The following is an 18,246-nucleotide window of genomic DNA, read 5'->3' as shown; positions in this document are numbered from 1 at the left end:
CTTTATCTACTAGTTTTTCAGTAGTAACAGAAGCATCCTCCTTCAAATCAATGCATGAAAGCCTAACAAACGTTGACAGAAAGCAGTGTCTGTCTGTAGGTGTGTGCTTGTATGTGCGTTGTGTGCCCACACATGTGGCTCTAGGGGAGGTGTGCATATATGATGATAGTTACCCTCCCACTTCCCCCTCCACATATGAAAAACAATATGTTTGAAAAAATTATCCCAAGTCACATTTCCTAGACAGATAGTGGAAACGGCAATACTAATTCCAGACCAGCGTTCCAGCTCCTTTGCCCTTATGCACAATGCCTTCTAGAAAGGTCGGTACCTCCTTGAACAGCTTTGCCGGCACGGCCACAGCTTTCTCCTCTTCCAGGTAGGATGCCCAGCACCAAGCTTTCTTTCCTTTAGGAGGCAAACCTGAAAGGCAAGTGAGACTAAACTGATAGAATTTCCAGAGCAGGATACTTACTGTGAACTCTCACTTCCCTAACGACCCCTAGGCCTGGCTCTTCTCTTGTTTCCATGACTGATATTTTCTCTTATTTCCATGACTGATATTTCTCAATTTCTTCCCCTGACTCCTCTTCTGAAGAAATGAGAGCTAAAAAGTAAACTATGTGTATACCCAGGAATGAGTGTAGAAGAAAGGAACAGAAGAACTTAAAGTACTTTTAAAAACTTAAAGTACTTTACTTAAAGTAAAGTACATTTACTTTAAGAACTTAAAGTAAATGAAGGAGACTCAGTAGGAAGCCAAGATAGAACAGAATCATGGAAGCTCAGCAAGTAAGAAGCAGGATGCTCCAAAGTTTTTTCCTAATGAATCAAGAAGCTGAGAACTGCAAAAAGGTCAGTGTACTGAGTAACTTAGGGACTGGCTGCTAACTTGGAGAAAGTGGGTTGGGGGGGGAAATCAGTGCATCCAAGCCCAAATTTTAAGTTGCAAAAGAACACATAAATGATAAAGATACAGAGTCTACAGCAATTTTATTTGGGGTTAATTTAACAAAAAAATGAAAATGAAGAAAGGATATATAATGTTAGGCTTGATGGGAAAGCCTTTCCCTTTTAAAATTGAGGGAAAGATACTTGGAGATGAGCTTAGAACAGGCAATGATAAAGCTCTTGAAGAGGAAGAAAATGGAAGACCTAAGAGAGGGAAATGGCTAAAGCAACAAGGCCACTGAAGGGCCAGAGCCCTGAGAGTAGAAGAAATGAAGGGGAAGGGACAGAAAGGACAAAGACATTTTTGAGGCAGAGTGCAGAGTAACTGGGAATTTACTACCTTTAATGTCAGTGATGAAATAGAGAAGGCCATCCAAATGTAAAAGTTAGGCTGTGTGCTCGATGCAAGTAGAAACATCTCAAACTGTTTTTAAGAGACGAACAAGGGAGGAATGTGGTTAAACCCTGAAGAGAAGCGCTGGGTTCAGGCCCTGATTCACGGGAACGATGTGATTGGCAGGTCAGGATGGGACTGTGCAAAGTACAGTGACCTAACATGGAAGACCGGCCGGGCAGATGTGGCAGGTCCTTCGACACACCCTAGTGGGGCACACAGAAGCTTCTGGGGAGACAACCCAAGGTCCAGGAAGAATAAGGCAGCAAATTAGCCCACCAAGTACTGAAGGGCAGGGCCTAAGCTCTAGATTCCTCAGAGAATAAAGTGTTCCTCGAGAAATAAAGAAAGGAAAAAAGGGTACTGTGTCAGGAAGTCATGGTTGAGAGAAAACATTAAGAAAAAAAATCTAAAATTTTATGAAATGAGTAAGAGCAGAGGTTTTAGTCAAAGTGCAGAAGTAAAAGAACCTACCTGATGGAAAAATAAATAACAGAAAATGATCTCAAGTTTTCCCTGATACTGCTTGAAACTTGCTAATTTCCATTTTCCCCTTGCCCTTTTCTACTTCTTCTAAACTCCAACTTTTATTGACACAATTTAACCAAAGAAAATCCCCAAACGATCCTTTAACTGCCATAGTGTGTGTTACAATTAAGACTAAAATGTCTGCCTGTGTGAAATATTTTCAACTTCATAAAATTACAAGTAAAACCTTCCTTTCATCAACTCACCCTGCTTTAATACAACCGAATCACCTCGTCTTTTCCTTCGGGCTCTCTGTGAACCCCTCAGGATTCTCCCATCTTGTTTGTTTTCCTACGGTAAAGCAGAAAAGTTTATGATTTTTAAAAGTTCATGATATTGGCACCAATGAAAAGTTAGAGAGCTGTCAGAAAGCAATTTTTTGCACTGTTCTTCAGTTTCACTTCATAACTTTGAAAGAAAGAAAGAATATAGGTCACTTGAGAACTCTGTTGCTCTTGGCCTGAGGTCCTTACAAAATAAGAATATTTCCAAGAATTACACTCTGTTATAGCACAGATACTATTCCCACCTCCTTGAAAAGCTTTCTTCTTTCAGTTCCTTGACCACTCTGGTCTGGGTCCCCTGGTACCTCACCACCCCTCTTTCTTGGGCCTTTTGCTGACATCTCCTGCCATCTAATCCCCTTCTCTTCTTTATCCAATCACTCTCCTTAGGTTTGAAAGATTATCTGTCTGCTAAATATCCCCTGTTTATATATCGAGCTCTGACTCATATATCCAGATGCCTACCTGGGATTTTCGCTTGGACATCTAATAAGTATCTCAAACACATGATGGCCAACGTACTCTAATTTCTATACTCCACTCTGGCCTTCCCATTCTCAAGAAATGGTATGATTACCCAGTCAACAGTTCAAGCCAAAAAGCTAGGAGTTATCTCTCATTCTTCTCTCTCCCTCATATACCCTGCCAACTCTGCCTTTAGCATCTATCTCAAAACCACTGCCTTCTATCTTAAACAGCCCTCTTATTTAGTCTACTACAATAAGCGTCCAGCTGGTTTTCCTGATTCTACTCTGTTCTCACATGTCAAAGCTAGAGTGATCATTTTAAAACATCATATCAAAATATTCCCCTTGCCCTCTACTTTCCAATGGCTTCCCAGCACACTCAGAGTAAAGTGACAACCCATGACTCTGGTTTACCATAAAGCCCTGGACTGCAGAGAACTCTTCAGTCTCATCTTACTCCACTCTTCTCTAGCCTTCAAGGCTCAGCAACCTTGTCTTCTTTATTTCCTTAAATAAAGCATGCTATACATGTTTTTCATTATGGTCTTTTCCTCAAACAATTCCATTGCCCTGCAGAGCTCCTTACTCTCAACTTGACATCAGTCTCCTTATGCAGATCATACTGTCCAAGCCACCCTCCGTGGGAGGCCTCCTGATAACCTAGCCTGAAACAGTCAGATTATCTCAATGCTCTATTGTACTTCTCATCACAGTGCTTACCACAGGCTGATATTTCCCCTAGTGGTTTACTATAGGTCCCTGAGAAAAAAGATTCTGTCCTTCTGCTATCTTATTCATCTCTGAATTCCCAGCTCCTAAAACAGTGACTAACCAATAATCATTGCTCAATATTGATCTTAAGGAAAATGCTTTGAGACTTCAAAGTTGTCTTTTCATATAGAGCTACTAATAAATACTTTAGAGATGTTTATGTTTTAATTAGCATATTTTGAATTAGTTTTCCCTAAATATATCTGACATTTATCTGCCATTTTCTACCTACTCGCATAGTATTATAAGATCTGTCTGCAATTTACCAAAATGAGATTGGCATTTTGCTGTCAAGAAGAATTTAAAATTAATTTGCAGAACTGAAGGTTCTGCCAGTGACTCTCTCACTCCAGCAATAAATTTCAGGACTTCCTACTTCTTCACCCTGAGGGAGGGGTACTATACTATTTATTATTCTCATCATGAGATGAGGACTGTGACACACAGAGAGGACAGGTGGGCACTCTGCTGATGGTAAAACAAGGTCACAGAAGCAGCACTGAAACCCTGGTGCCACCTGCAGAAGGAGAAGCCCTGTGGGTACTGACCATCTCATCATCCCGCTCTTCTTCCTCCTTGGAGTCAGCTTTCAGAGATAACTTTGGCTTTTTCTTCCTACTACACTTAGAATCTTCTTCCTCGTTGTCTTCTCCCATGTCCCTTTCTTCCTTCTGATCTCTGCTGAATTCATAAACCCAAAAGAGTGACTAGGAAACAATACCCATCAAATATCTGCATGTTGATTAGCAATGCAAAAACCTTTTAAAAATATTTAACCAGGAAGAGAAATGTGTATGTATTAGAATATCATAGATAAGAGACACTTCAGACAAAAATCATGAATGACACTGTCAAGACAAAAAGTGGAAATTAGCTTATATATTAATTTATATAATTATTATAATTATGTAATTAATGATAGAATTTTAAAAGGGCACCAGCCCTACAGGTGAAACAGGTTCTAACAAGTTTTAAATTATTGGTTTTTCACAGCTATCATCCATACTAATAAAAGAATCGATTATCTGGAGCTATCCTAGTCTTTGGTGGCGATTTTAAAGCAACAATCTAGCAATTATTGAGAATGCCAAGTTCAATCAAAAAAGGCCAAATGTAATCTGGCAAAATACCAGATGGCCAACAAAAACAGACAATTCTCCAGCCTGTGCTAATTAAAATACATGAGAAACTCCAAAAGAACATAAATACCAAGTCATTTATTTGCAGTAGACAAGTACTTGCAGGAAATACACCTTGTTAGTGATAAGTTGACCTCATCAGAGTCCCGCAAGGCAATCACACCACCATCAGTCACAGCTGATGGCCCTGTCTCAGAATCCTCAGTCTGTCCTGAGAATCACAGAGACACAATTACAAGACTCCTCACTATGGCCATTTAGTGGATGCTCAGTCAGGGGAAGCTGTATTTCATTCATGGAGTTTTAGCTCAATTGCCTAAGAACTCTTAAAATTTAAACCCAAGTACATTTTCACAAGGATCAGCGTCACTAAAACGTGTATGTAGCCCAAAGAGATCCAAATACTCTTGGCTGGGGAGAAAATTAATGTAAATAAAAGACTAAAGAAAGAGGCCAAGATTGTATTGCAGGTAGGACATGAGCAGTATAACTGAAGCCACCTGGTCCAGCAGTGGGATTAGGGTCCAAGTGCCTCCGAAGGGAAAGTCTTGAGGGGTGGGGTGGGGTGGGGGGGGGGAGGCATTTGGATGACAGACGTCAGAGAACACTAAACCTCTCTATTTCCAAGCACCAGGCCCTTGGACTCTAAAACTCATTTTATAAGTGGAATGTGGGCAAAAACCTACTTGTCTTTAATATGTCGAGCACAGTTCTGGCTGCAGTGGTTCCCTCCAGAAAGACACTCATCTACGTTGCCATACTGACAACAGTTCTCACAGAATTGAAGCCCTTCTACTTTCACTGGGTCCTTCAGCCTGAAAGGCATTCCAGTCTTCTCAGAAAAGACTAGAAGGTGAAAAGAAGAAAAAAAAAAAAAAAAACTTAAAACCATGACAAAAATCGTGGCAAAATACATTTAAACTTTTTATTCTAATAATTTTGTTAGCAACACAATAAAAAGGATAATGTTTGTTGAATGAATGAATGAACATTGATCATTCCTTTGGGAGGGACAGGTGGATGGGCTGGACTGGGATCACTCAAATCATTTACATAACAAAAACACCTGTAGAAAAGACAAGCAAAAGCTTGTCTTATGCCTTTTCTACAGAGTTCAAAGTAAAATGGAAGAAAATTTCATTAGTCACTAAATTCAGAAGATGAAATTGTCCGTCCATAGAGTCCTTTACAGCTGTTATCTTTTTGACAAAATTTAAAAAGAGTTATCTATGTTATATAATGTTTTTGATGAGTTTTAGTTAATGGGCTGAATCATCTTTCTATTTTACTTTTAATGTAGCAGATCTCCTGAATCATAATTATCCATATTGTCTAGGAGTCCACACTTCCTTTCGTCTGAATCATTAGGCTAATCATTCATTCAGCAAACACTTATTAGGCACCCATTTATGCTAGACACTGATAATGATAGTACAGACCTTGCCCAAGAGAGCTCACAGTCTAGAAGAGAAGACAGGCAAGAAAACCAATATTTATAATAAAATGTGATACATGCAATAATTGAAGCATGAACAAGTTCCAGAAGCAGTGCAGAGGAAGAAGTGACTCATCCAGCCCGGGGTGGGGGTGCGGGGGGGGCAGTGGGTAGTTCGAGAAAAGATTTTCTGATAGAAAGCCTCAATAGAGTTTTGAAGGCCAAAGAGGAATTTACCAACTGGACAAAGAGAGAAACAGCATCCTGGCCAGAAGAAACAGTGTGAGCAAAGGCAAGGAAGCATGAAACCACATAGTCCTGGGAGAATTCTATGTAATTCAGTGCTGCTGGCCCTGCCAGAACACAGCGTACAAAGAACAGAACAGAGAGCAAAGAGACAAAAGCAAGCATGTGGGTGCGGGTCACCCAGATCTTTGTATGTTTTGCTAAAGAGACAACAAGAAGTTGGTGAAGTGTCAGATATGCAATCTACATCAGTTCCTCTCACTTCAGTGTGCTGGATAAATTGGGGGAGATCAGAAGCAGAGGGATTTTTTAAGAGATGTCTGCAGTGGTTCAAGTGAGAGGTGATAAAGGCCTAAATGAAGACAGCGGCAGTGATAATAAGTAGAAAAGGCCAGATCTGAGACATATTTAGGAAACAAAAACCAAGAGGATTCAGTAATAGGCTATGGGGCTGGGAGAGACCAAATTCAGGATGACTCCTAGATTCCTTGCTTGTCCACTGGATGGATGGTGCTACCATCAACTGATATTACGGGCTACAGAAGAAAAAGCAGGTTGGGGGAGGGGAGAAAGAAATAGAAAATGAATCGCATTTTAGACATGTGGAGTTTGAGGTACCTGTGGGACATCCAGGTGGAGATGTCCAGTAGGCAGGTGGAAATACGGGCCTGGAGCTCGGGGGAGAGGTCGGGGCTGGAGATATAGATTTAGGAGTCATCAGCATATAGGTGTTAGTTACAACCATCGGAGCAGATGAGAAAAAAGTGGCAGGCTTTTGGCTAAATCACCTGGGTAGGCTATTACAACATGAATTTACTTGGTAATTTTCAATTAACCTTGTGCTATGACAGATCTGGCTTGAGGAAAGAAGACACTTTACAGTTATTTCAAAAATATTAAAGCTGGTTCCATATCAGTTTCATTATAGAAATTTACCTAAGAATATGTGACATGAAGATCACCCAGGATTTTCAAAGTTCAGCCTATTATAAAACCTTAGTCTTACATTAAAAACTCTCCAAAAAAAAAAAAAGAGAAAGGACAATGCAGATGGCCCACTCTTACCTTCTTGAGCAGTTGGTACCATCCAAGTTGTAGTTGCTGTTGCTTTTTTAACATTTTCCATCTCACTCTCATCTGTAATAACTTCCAGGGCTCCAAACTCATTTACACGGAACTAGAAGCAACAGAAGAAAAGAGGCAGAATTTATAAAAGTGTTCAGAACTGTCACCATTTAAAGGCTGACACTTAGAGTCTACATTTTAAGAGTTAATTTCAACAATTATATTCAGATAAGCCCCAATTATATCCAGATAAACTCACTACCACGATGAAAACCTTTGCATTTAAAAAATCTGGAATTTCGGGAAGAGGGAACAGAACAACGCGGCAAAGCACTTCTTAACAACACAAGCCACCACTTTTGCACTGTCCCGTGGAGTTGCCAGCTCACTTCTTTGGCTCCCAATTTCAAATACTGTTTTTTTGGCTAAGGCTTTTTTTTTTTTCACATTTCATATTACGGTTTATTTAATAATTAAAGTTAGTAAAAGCAGAATTACTGTTTTCCCAGGAATCAACTTGTCTCACCCAAGATCACCTAGTTCAAAGAGCAGGAAAAATTACCATTTTAGAAATTCTGACTTGTACATCCAATCTCCATATTCCAAGATGTGAAGAAGGAAGGCTGAAGCATGAGTCATGGGACTCCCCCCAGGCTCTATATTTCCTCTTTCACTGCTCTTTAGAATTCTCCATTATAGTCATTCACTTCTAGTCCTCCCAAACAACTGGTAATATCTGAGAGATCTGAACAAGTCTACTAGCCTCAGGCCAAGTTTACCACTAAAAAGTAAGAGCATTTTGATTTCATGGGTATTCTGGACCCCAAATATTGAAAATTTCCTCTCACCTCATCTCATGGCAAGCCTCAAACCAAATATTCTTCTGCAATCTCCTGGGCATCCTCTGTGGAATCATACTGGGCATAATGTGTTGAAAGCCTTGAACCACTACCTGTGTGCAGGGGCCCCATCCTCTTTGAAACAGCTAGGTTAACTCACATTCATGAGAGTCAAAGTTACCCTGTATTCCTTCTGTTTTCCCATAAAACAGAATGACATAAGAGATTCACTAATTTTACCAGGGGACAAAGAGCTAGAAAGCTCAAAATTCAAAAGGATCATAAAACATTGGCTTAAAGTTCTTAGATCGCTCCCAGAAATATATGAACATGCAAATATGCAGTATTTAAAATGAGGCCTTCTATTTTCCAATTAAAAATCTGTTTGGTCAACATGCCAACAGAATGATTAATTTTATCAAACTAGATTCAGTCTACAAGTCAGAAAAATCTTCAGCCAAATTTACAACTAATTATTCTTTCCACCAGGTGAAAATAGCACCTTAAACAATTTTCTGCACATGGTCCACAATTATTAAAAGCTTTCTAGATAGAACAAGTGACATAGTTATGGAAAGTGAAAATGTTTTCTCCCTATTATATATTTCAGATACAAGTTCCCAGGTAGCATGCATATACTAAACCTGTGGATTCACCTAAAAATGTCAGTTTAAGAGGTGGTAAAAAGTCAATTGGGAAGGAAAGAGCTAAAAATAACTTCACTTGTTGGGAAAAAATAAAGTTTTAAATGATCAGCACTGAAACCAGAATATTTGAAAATAAAGCTGATAGTACCATCTACTGGGCAAGAGTAGAAAAGTCAAGCCATCATGATTATTAATTAATGACGTTAAAAATGATGGTGGAAAATCAATTCTGAATGGAATTTTTAAAAAACTAGCATTAGCCCAGGTAAGTAAGTTTACTTTTATTATATGCTGATGTTAATTTAAGCTTTTTGATAAATATTAATACAAAATGTGGGAAACAGTACAAAACATTTACATTGCACAGAAAGTCTTCTGTGGTTCAAATTTCCAGACTGCTGCTAAACTACACGCTGGCATTTCAAACGCTGAGAAAGAGAGTGCAGCTGAATGGATCTTCACATTAAAATTCAGACCTGTGACACCTGGGAGTTTTAGGCTCACGTTTAAAGTTAAAAGATAATATTCCCACAGAACAACATTTAATTCTAGTTATCTTTTCCTTCTCCTAATATTCACTGCCAGTAACTGACCTACAGTCTAAGCACAAAGTAAAGATACAATGCACTTAGGAACACGGTTAACTCCTGTAAGCCGGGGACCCATGGATGGACTTCAGGGATTGATAAATCACATCAAATAAATGCAAAATTATGGTTAAGGGCAGACATTGATTTATCTGTGGATAGGGTTCATTAAGTTTAAAGGCATCCTATACCGCTGGGGAAAAACAAAACAAAACAAAACAGAACTCCTAAAGGAAAACAGGCAGAACACTGTCTGACATAAATTATAGGAATATTTCCGGGGGAATCTATCTCCTAACACACAAGAAATAAAAGCCCAAAGGGGGGCACCTATTTAAATGTAAAAGCTTTGCACAGTACACGTCAACAAAAGGAAAAGAGAACCTACTGAATGGGAGAAAATACCTGCAAATGATATGAGCAACAGGGGTTAACATCTATTTATCTAAACAGCTCATACACCTCAACACCAAAAAACAAACAGCCCAACTAAAAAATGAGCAGAAGAACATAATAGACATTTTCCCAAAAAAGACAACGAATGACCAATAGACACATAAAAAGATGCTCAACATCGCTAATCATCAGGGAACTGCAAATCAAAACCACTGTCGTTGTATGTTTCATCACCTCACAACCGTCAGAACGGCCATCATGAAACTGGACACAAACAACAAATTTTGGCAAGGATATGGAGAAAAGGAAACCCTCCTATACTTTGGTGGGATTGTAACTTGGTGTACTCATTGTGGAGAACACTATGGAAGATTCTCAAAGACCTAAAAACAGAACTACCATATGAGCCAACAGTTTCATTCCTAAGAATATATCAAAAAACCCAAAACACTAATTTTAAAACATATTTGCACCCCAATGATTATAGCAGCATTGTTTACAACTGCCAAGACATGGATGCAACCTAAGTGTCCAACAGATGAATGGATAAAGAAAATGTGATACACACACACACACACACAATGGAATACTATGCAGCCACAAAAAGAATGAAATTTTGCCATATGCAGCAACATGGATAAGTGATACAAGTCAGACAGAGAAACACAAATATTTTATGGTATCACTCATATACGGAATCTAAAAACAACGACAAACTACTGAATATAACAAAAAGAAACATACTTACAGATAAAGAGAACAAACTATTGGTTACCAGTGGGGAGAGGGAAAGGCGACAAGGCAACATGGGGGTAAGGCACTAGGAGTTATAAACTATCAGGTACAATATAAGCTATAAGGATATATTGTACAACATGGGGAAATATAACCAATGTCAATAATTATAAGTAGACTAGAACCTTTTAAAATTGCAAATCACTAAATTGTACACCTGTAACTTATAATAAAACATTAACCTCAAAGTATTTTTAAAGTATCCTATGATATGCTCAAAGTCTGAAATTGGTAACGTTTTTATGAATGCTGCTAGAACCATAGAAACTTGATAAAATCACTTTTTTTCCCAGGTTATTGGTTCTTTTAGACACCTTAAAAGCAGTAAAAAAAAATAGCAACTGACTCTATTCTACAATCAAGAATGCAAAAATTTACAAACTTTATAAAAGGGCTTTATAAAGCAAATCAAGCATATCAGTTGAGACTAACTTCTTCTGTTAGTGGATACATATAGGTCAATCAGAAAACAATTATGCCTGAAATATATAAGGGGTTGAGAAGGTTTTACTTGTTTGTCTTGGCTTAAACTACCTTTGATTCATTCTCTTCTTTATTTTTGCTTATAGAGACAAAGGATCTTTAGCCTATTTGTGCCTGTCTTTAATAACAGATCATTAAAAGACACTGCTGAGATTACTGTTTTTATTACTTACTACATTGAAATAAATGTTGAGTTCTACTTACCAATCTATTTTAAGGGCAAAGATATTTAGTAACTAAAGTGTTCTGAACGCCAATCAAGACAAGGCAAAACCCTGCACAAAGAGTGTAGTGAATTTTCCAGTTGGGTTTCTGCATCACTGCTGCTGGGTCTTGCTCCCGGTTAAGTGGCAACTATTCTTTCGAGATAAGATGCTATCACTGTTGGGAGTGTACCGACATTTTACTGAGGGATGCTGGAAGGCTAAATCCTTATGACACAGAGGAATAATTCTCTGTGGATCAATTTCAGAAATCGTATAAGAAGTTTAGGTAGAGAACTGCTTAGGGACAGCAAGCCCTACCGTGCATCTTTCCACTAGCCTCACCACTTAAGTCGCCTGCCTGCTCTTACAGCTGGCCCTGAGATATTAATCTACAAACACTGATGTGCATTTTAAAGGAACAAATGAGACAACAGTAAAGTTTCCAAAGCTTGTTTAAGTGAAAATGTCTTGTTAATGACTACAAGAGGACCAGCAGACACTTCCTGGTCTCCCCTAATACTGGACTTCCTGATGCTGACCCCCTTTCTGAATGTCCCTCTCTCTCCCTTCTCCCATCCCCGTCCCAAAAAGTCCTCACAGACTTCTACCTATTTTCAGGCACCTGAAAGCTCACGTGACATCTGTTTCCAAAACCCTCCTGATCCCTCCAGCTAACATAATACTGCCTCTAAACTGCTGTTAACATTTTCCTTTCATCTCTTTTGATATGAAAACATTTCTCTTGTTAGACTGAATAGCAGTGTAAGAGAATCCATTTTAAAATCAGAAAAGCCTGGTTTTAAGACCCAGTTCTACCAATAACTAACTGTCTGACCTTGAGCAAGTGACATTAACCACCCCAGGCCTCTGTTTACTTCATCTGTAAACTAACATCAGTGACAGAAACTGCCTCAAATGGGTTAAATAAGTGACTTAAAGTAAAAGGCGTAGGGCCAATCCCTGATGGCTCAGTGTGTAAAGAATCCACCTGCAATTCAGGAAACACAGGAGACAAAGGTTCGATCTCTGGGTCGGGAAGATCCTCTGGAGAAGGAAAAGGCAACCCACTCCAGTATTCTTGCCTGGGAAATCCCATGGACAGAGGAGTCTAGCAGGCCACATAGCCAATGGGGTCGCAAAGAGTCGGACACAACTGAGCAACTAAGCACAAGAAACAAAGAGCTCACCAGAGAATAAGTTCTCTATTCTTTCTGCTACTGCACCCAAAAAAGGAGCTTTTGCACTCTGCTTCCTATAAGGGTTGGTTAGCCCAGTGGGAAGTGGGGAATGGGGACTCCAGCAACAGGGACCAGTAAAAAGAGACCAAGGTGTGAACGAGCTGACTGGGCTGGAAAGGAAACTGGGTGGCATGGAGATGTGAAACAAGATGCAGCTGGGGAGAAAAGTAATGGTCAGACCACCAAAAACCTTTTGTGGTGAACTTAAGGGGTTTGAACTTTATCACGAAAGATACAGGAAACTGCTAAGGATTTTAAGCAGAAGAGTGATGTAACTTGATTGGCCAGCAATCATGAGGCTTTTACAGAGAAAAGTTCTTCCAAAACGGCAATAAACTGAAGCATATAAAAACCTGTTCCCATGAAAAGAAACTGACTTCCATGTATTTCCTGAATTAACTTCAGCTGGTTGTCTTAGTGACTGCACATTAGGAAAGCCACATACCTTCATCCATTAAAAAAAAGAAGAGCTTCTAGGGTCAAATAGGCAAAGTATGATGCAGGAGAGTAAATTTCATGATTTATTTAAAATTCTTTCCAATAACTTAATTGTGAAAAAATAAATTTCTCAATTAGATCTCCTAAGCAACTCAAATTTTAATATGAAGAGCAAGTGAGTCCTAAGCAATATAATCAACTGGTGAGTCTTTGACTCTCTTTGGATAAAAGGAGTTCTAAAGTAGAAAATGTTTTTTAAATTATTTTTTTAAGTGGGATATCAAACTGTCAACAGCACATAAAGTAAACTGAGTACATGGCAATTACCCAGGTAATTAGATGAGTCTAAAAGTCAAATCAAATAACCTAGTTTATAATACCCACTAAGTGGCTTAATTACCTGATTACCTTTATAAAAGTAATAGGTTAATTCCTAAAATCCATTGCTTAAAAACCTTCAGGCAATCTAAACTTCTCAGGGATGGAGATGTCACTCTATTATTAAAATCTAACTGAAAAAAAAGTATAAATTTCATCATCCACCTGACACACACACACACACAAAAAGCCATTCAGAAGAAAAAGGATAAAAATGTACAAGAAAAATAAGACTCTGAAACAATAAAAAAGGTAGTTTACATAATACACCATAAAGCAAGAAAAGATAGAATTTGTTAAATTTTTTTACACGTATTTTTTTTAATCCTTATAACCAGCTTATGACATAGATCCTATATCCCCATTTTACAGATAAAGATTCTGAAGTTCAATTTAAACAAAACTCATTTAGCTAGTATGTGGTTGACACTATCAGAATCTCAAACAGTTGTTCTTTCTCAAAATTTTCAGCACTCTATTTCCATCATATCTAATCCAGATGAACATTTGGAGAATGTTAGAGCAGATAAAATCCTTGGTATTCATTTAATTCCTTATTTTACTAAAGAGGAAACTGGCCCCAAAGAGATTAACTGACTTGTTCAAGGTCACAGAAAACTAACACTAAAAACCAGATAGTCTTCCCAGATTTCACTAAACCTCACTGCAATATTTTTGTTAAGCTAAACTCAGATAGATATGTTGGCACACAGCACTTAATTAAACCAAAACCAACTAAAATCTAAGTATTTTTCCAATAACAAGCAGACTGTCCAAATCTCACCACTGAGGATCAACTAGAAAAGTTTTGGCTCAGGTACTTGTCAAGTAGCCACTAAAAGGGAGCAGATTCCAAGAAGTCAATATTAGGGTGCGTGAATTCCTAGTCAAGACAGGCAAGAAAGACAAGCGTTAGCGAGGTAAGCCAAGAGACAGTCAGGGAGATCAGAAGTTCAAACACCTAAGTGACCAAGTACAAACACGAAGTCTAAAGGGCCACAGACAGGTTCAAGGTCCCAGAGATAGGATCAGAGCAAAAGCAAATTAGAAATGAGAGGTGGGTGCTTGCACAACCCTGTTCCATGGGGCAGCAGGTGTGGTCCTGGAGTGGCTCAGGCGGGGGCAGGGGGTGCTGGGGAAAAGGGGGCAGGGTGAGCACCTAGAAAAGGAGCAGACTCAAGCACTGCTCTCTGAAGAGAGTTCTCATTGTTACAAAAGCAGTCTCATTTACAGGAAGCACCAGCTTCCGAACAAGTGATTATACAAAAATCCATATTCACAGTTTACAGTATAAATAATTTAAGGGAGGTGAACAGTCCTGTTTATTCAGTATTTTAGCTTTATCCAGTTTTTACATAAAATAACTAGGACACAGGGAGGGTAGCTTTTCACTTCAGTTACAAAGCCCATCACTACAAAACATATACAAAGCTAGGCCTTCTAAGTCTACCATTCTTAAAATTTATTAGCCATAGAAATCCTGAAATGATCTTCCTTGAAACTATACATTAATTTCTACAAAATGAGTACAGATTGCAGAAGGATTTCTTAGTCCCCCACCCCAAATGACAAAGGCGTCTGCCAATCTACCAGCCATGTATTGTCTTGAGAGGCAGAGGAACAAGTATCATACAAAACTATAGCCCCTGTGCTTCAGTATAGAATTCGCCTGCAATGCAAAAGACACCAGAGACGCAGATTCAATCCCTGGGTCAGGAAAATCCCCTGGAGGAAGGCATGGCAACGCACTCCAGTAATCTTGCTGGGAAAATCCCACGGACAGACGAGTCCAGCAGGCTACAGTCCATAGGGTCGCAAAGAGTCAGGCACGACTGAAGCAACTGAATACACCTACACACACCTATGCTTAATGCTTTTAATCCTTATGTCACATATGTGCTCAAATTCATTTTAATAATAAACACAAACAGATATACACACATATACAGTTGTATGCAATACAGACAGCTTACCTTTAAGTCACTTCCTGGTAATGTACCTACTCCATCCTTCCAATCCATAACACTGAATACATCAAATTCTTGACCACTTGTGCTAGAGGCAGATTCAGTCATGATTTATTTTTTAACCTGGAAAAGGAAAAAAAGGGCATAGTACCACATAGTCTACATGCAAATCAATTTTTATTTCAGTGGTCATTCCTTCAGTTTCCCTTAACTACATAATTTTCTTGGTCACAGTGTCCCACATCCAGAGATTTAGAAATACCTGCTTCAGAAACATTTTTTCGAGTGTAATCTAAAGTATATTACAGGAGAAAATAAGTTCTAGTTTAAACAAAAAGTACCATGGTAAACCTTTGCCATTGTTAGAAAAAGAATTCACTGTTTCATAGCATATTCACTTAAAACAGAAAGTTTTGATCACATAGGGATAGAATTCTTCACCCTCTGTTTTTTCTTTCCCCTCTAAGACTTTGAAAAGAGAGTAGATGTGCATAAAGGAGAGTACCCAATATAAAATGTTGAAAAAGAAAAGAAAGGCCATTTAGATTTAAAAAAAAGAAGATGAAAAGAACAAGAAAATTCAGTCCATTATTGAATGCTATCTACACTAAATTTGTCAATTAAGTCTGTGCTATCAACACAACGAATACACAGTATGATTGATTCAATAAACTTATTTATTTAATTTAGTTGAAACAGCTGCCAAACTGATGTTCTTAGAAATAGAAAAACAGTCTCAAAATGTAGAGCAAACATAACAGGGCTATGTTAAGATAACCAGTTTGGGTAGCTACACGGTGATAATACTTTTAACTTTCTTTCATTTAAAAAAAAATTCAAAAACAAACTTTTTCATAATCATATACCCACTGGTGGTAGTATTGATACTGTTACTCTGAGGATGCTGTCTGTGTGGTATGGGATAAAACAAGTAAGTAATTACATTGGTGTCACTGACAAGTGGTCAAAGATCAATGGGTCCTAAATCTGAATGGAAGTATCATTATGATTCCATGATGCACTTTGCTTTAGAAATATGCATATTTTCTAGCTTTGCCCAGACAAACTCTGGAAAACAACCACCAGTTAAAATTAATCGCCTAGTGTTCAGACTATAGTCTCTAAATGCCGTTTCTCCCAGGTCTTCCCAGAGAACGAGCTAACTGGCAGCAGGAAATGTGCAAGATGAATCAGGAACATCTTATCAAATTAAAAAGCAAGGAAGCTATCAAAGACAGCAGAGTTCATACCAAAAGGACTCAGAGACCAATCTGAAAAGGCTTCTGTTGGCCAAAGTAAGGATATTAGCTGCAGTGACTTGAAACATATCAAATAAGTTTAAATTATTATGAGTTCACAACGATATTCAAAACCAACCAATCAAGAACACCTCACTGATCTTCTTTTGAGAATACAAGAGAACCACTAATTCATTATTGGGGAAAAGAAATAAGGATTTATCCTGACTGTATCACATGAGATCAATAAGAACTATATCTCAGGGAAACCAAATCATGGGTGAAAGGAAGCTTCCTTTTAGAAAAAAATTCTTGATTTTTTATGATTCCTAATAAGAAGGAATGATAAAACTGAAACATAACCATTTGCAACTTTAAAAATAATGGCTCTAGACAATAACCATGAGTGCCTTCTAAGAATACCTACCAAGCCAATACCATCTATGAAGCAGTCTTGCCAGGAAAAAATTACATCAAATCTGATGTGATCAAGTCTATTCACAGGAAATACCATAGACAAAAGAACATGTGAAATCACACCAAGAAGATGTAAGAAGCAAGATATGAGTTGTTCTGGGAATTTCAAGAGGTCCAAGAAGTCAAAATTATTTTCATAAAAATACTAGCACATTATTTGCCTTTTTCACTATGCTGATATTTACGCTGATGAGCCAAAGCAACGGTAAACCTGCTGGAGCAGAAGCACCCAGGTACAGTAGGAGTCAACAAATGCCAGACTCACTAAAGACCATCTCTGATGAAGCAAAATAATAAACTGTATTAAGTCTTGATATTTGACTATATATCTTTTTAATATTCTGTCTGATGAAAGAGGAGTATGCACACAGAGCTCAGGCATGCCAAAGTACCATGGCTGTCTCCAGGCAAAGTACTTTTGAACTGTTTGAGAGGCAAGCTGAACAAGCTGTTTTTTGTTGTTTTTTTTTCCTTTGAAATCCCACTTTTACTTTAAAAATTATGTTTATTCAAGTTTGGATATCTGGAAAATACACTGTCAAAAATAAATGAAGAGTTTGTCATATGAAGGAAAACACTGACAGCATGTTACTAATGTAATGATACAACTTGAACATTTTGGAAAACCTGTATGTACCACGATAAGCCTGACAGCTTCCCAATAGCTATAGACTTTTCCAAGGAGATGGATGGTGATATTCATGAAAATGACCTTTAAAGATACTTAATAATGAAATACGTCATAACTCAGTTAGGCAGTATTTTCCAAACAACCAACGCTTAAAGTTACAAAATTATGCATGGTTAAAGGGTCCATTCAGAATGTAGGACAGGCCAATGTGATTTTAATGTGACAGAATACAGAAAACTCATTGATAAGATTTCAAATTGCACACTGCAACTGACCTTTAAGAAACTACCACATGTCAAGTTTTGGTATAATACTAAAGAATATCCATCATTAAATGAAAATCTTAAAATATTCCTCCCTTTTCCAACTCGATACCAGTGTGAAGGAGACTTTCTTCACATGCTTCAATCAAAACAATGTATTGAAACTGACTGAATTCAGAAACTGATGGGATAATTCAGCTGTCTTCTATTAAGCAGACATTACAGAGATTTGCAAAAATGTAATACAGTGCTACTTTTCTCACCTTTTCTTTTAAATTTTGGAAATTATCCTTATATTTCATAAAAAGTGTGCTTGTATACACTTAGGTAATCAATTTACTGTTGTTATAAGTAATAAATAACCAATATATTTTAATTTCTAA

The 18,246-nt window shown here is 38.0% G+C and overlaps 1 protein-coding gene across 11 annotated transcripts in view; it reads right to left on the bottom strand.

The window, feature by feature from the left end:
* L3MBTL3 (L3MBTL histone methyl-lysine binding protein 3) overlaps window positions 1-18,246 on the bottom strand; it is a 104,806-nt gene that overhangs the window by 67,481 nt on the left and 19,079 nt on the right. For 7 of the 11 annotated variants that reach the window (XM_015472852.3, XM_059889713.1, XM_005210918.5 and 4 more), the window contains 7 exons: window positions 15,261-15,377; window positions 7,281-7,392; window positions 6,834-6,908; window positions 5,221-5,380; window positions 3,944-4,076; window positions 2,080-2,164; window positions 332-423 (listed from right to left, as the gene is read on the bottom strand). In XM_015472852.3, the coding sequence (XP_015328338.2) occupies window positions 332-423; window positions 2,080-2,164; window positions 3,944-4,076; window positions 5,221-5,380; window positions 6,834-6,908; window positions 7,281-7,392; window positions 15,261-15,362 (759 nt within the window). In that variant the 5' untranslated portion in view covers window positions 15,363-15,377. The remainder of the gene's footprint in view (window positions 1-331; window positions 424-2,079; window positions 2,165-3,943; window positions 4,077-5,220; window positions 5,381-6,833; window positions 6,909-7,280; window positions 7,393-15,260; window positions 15,378-18,246) is intronic. The other 4 variants (XM_024996639.2, XM_024996638.2, XM_024996641.2 and 1 more) reach the window with 4 other exon arrangements.

The sequence above is a fragment of the Bos taurus genome, chromosome 9, assembly GCF_002263795.3.
Source record: "Bos taurus isolate L1 Dominette 01449 registration number 42190680 breed Hereford chromosome 9, ARS-UCD2.0, whole genome shotgun sequence".
Taxonomy (NCBI): domain Eukaryota; kingdom Metazoa; phylum Chordata; class Mammalia; order Artiodactyla; family Bovidae; genus Bos; species Bos taurus.
Note: the sequence above shows the minus strand (reverse complement) of the source record. Positions and strands in the feature narration are given on the sequence as shown.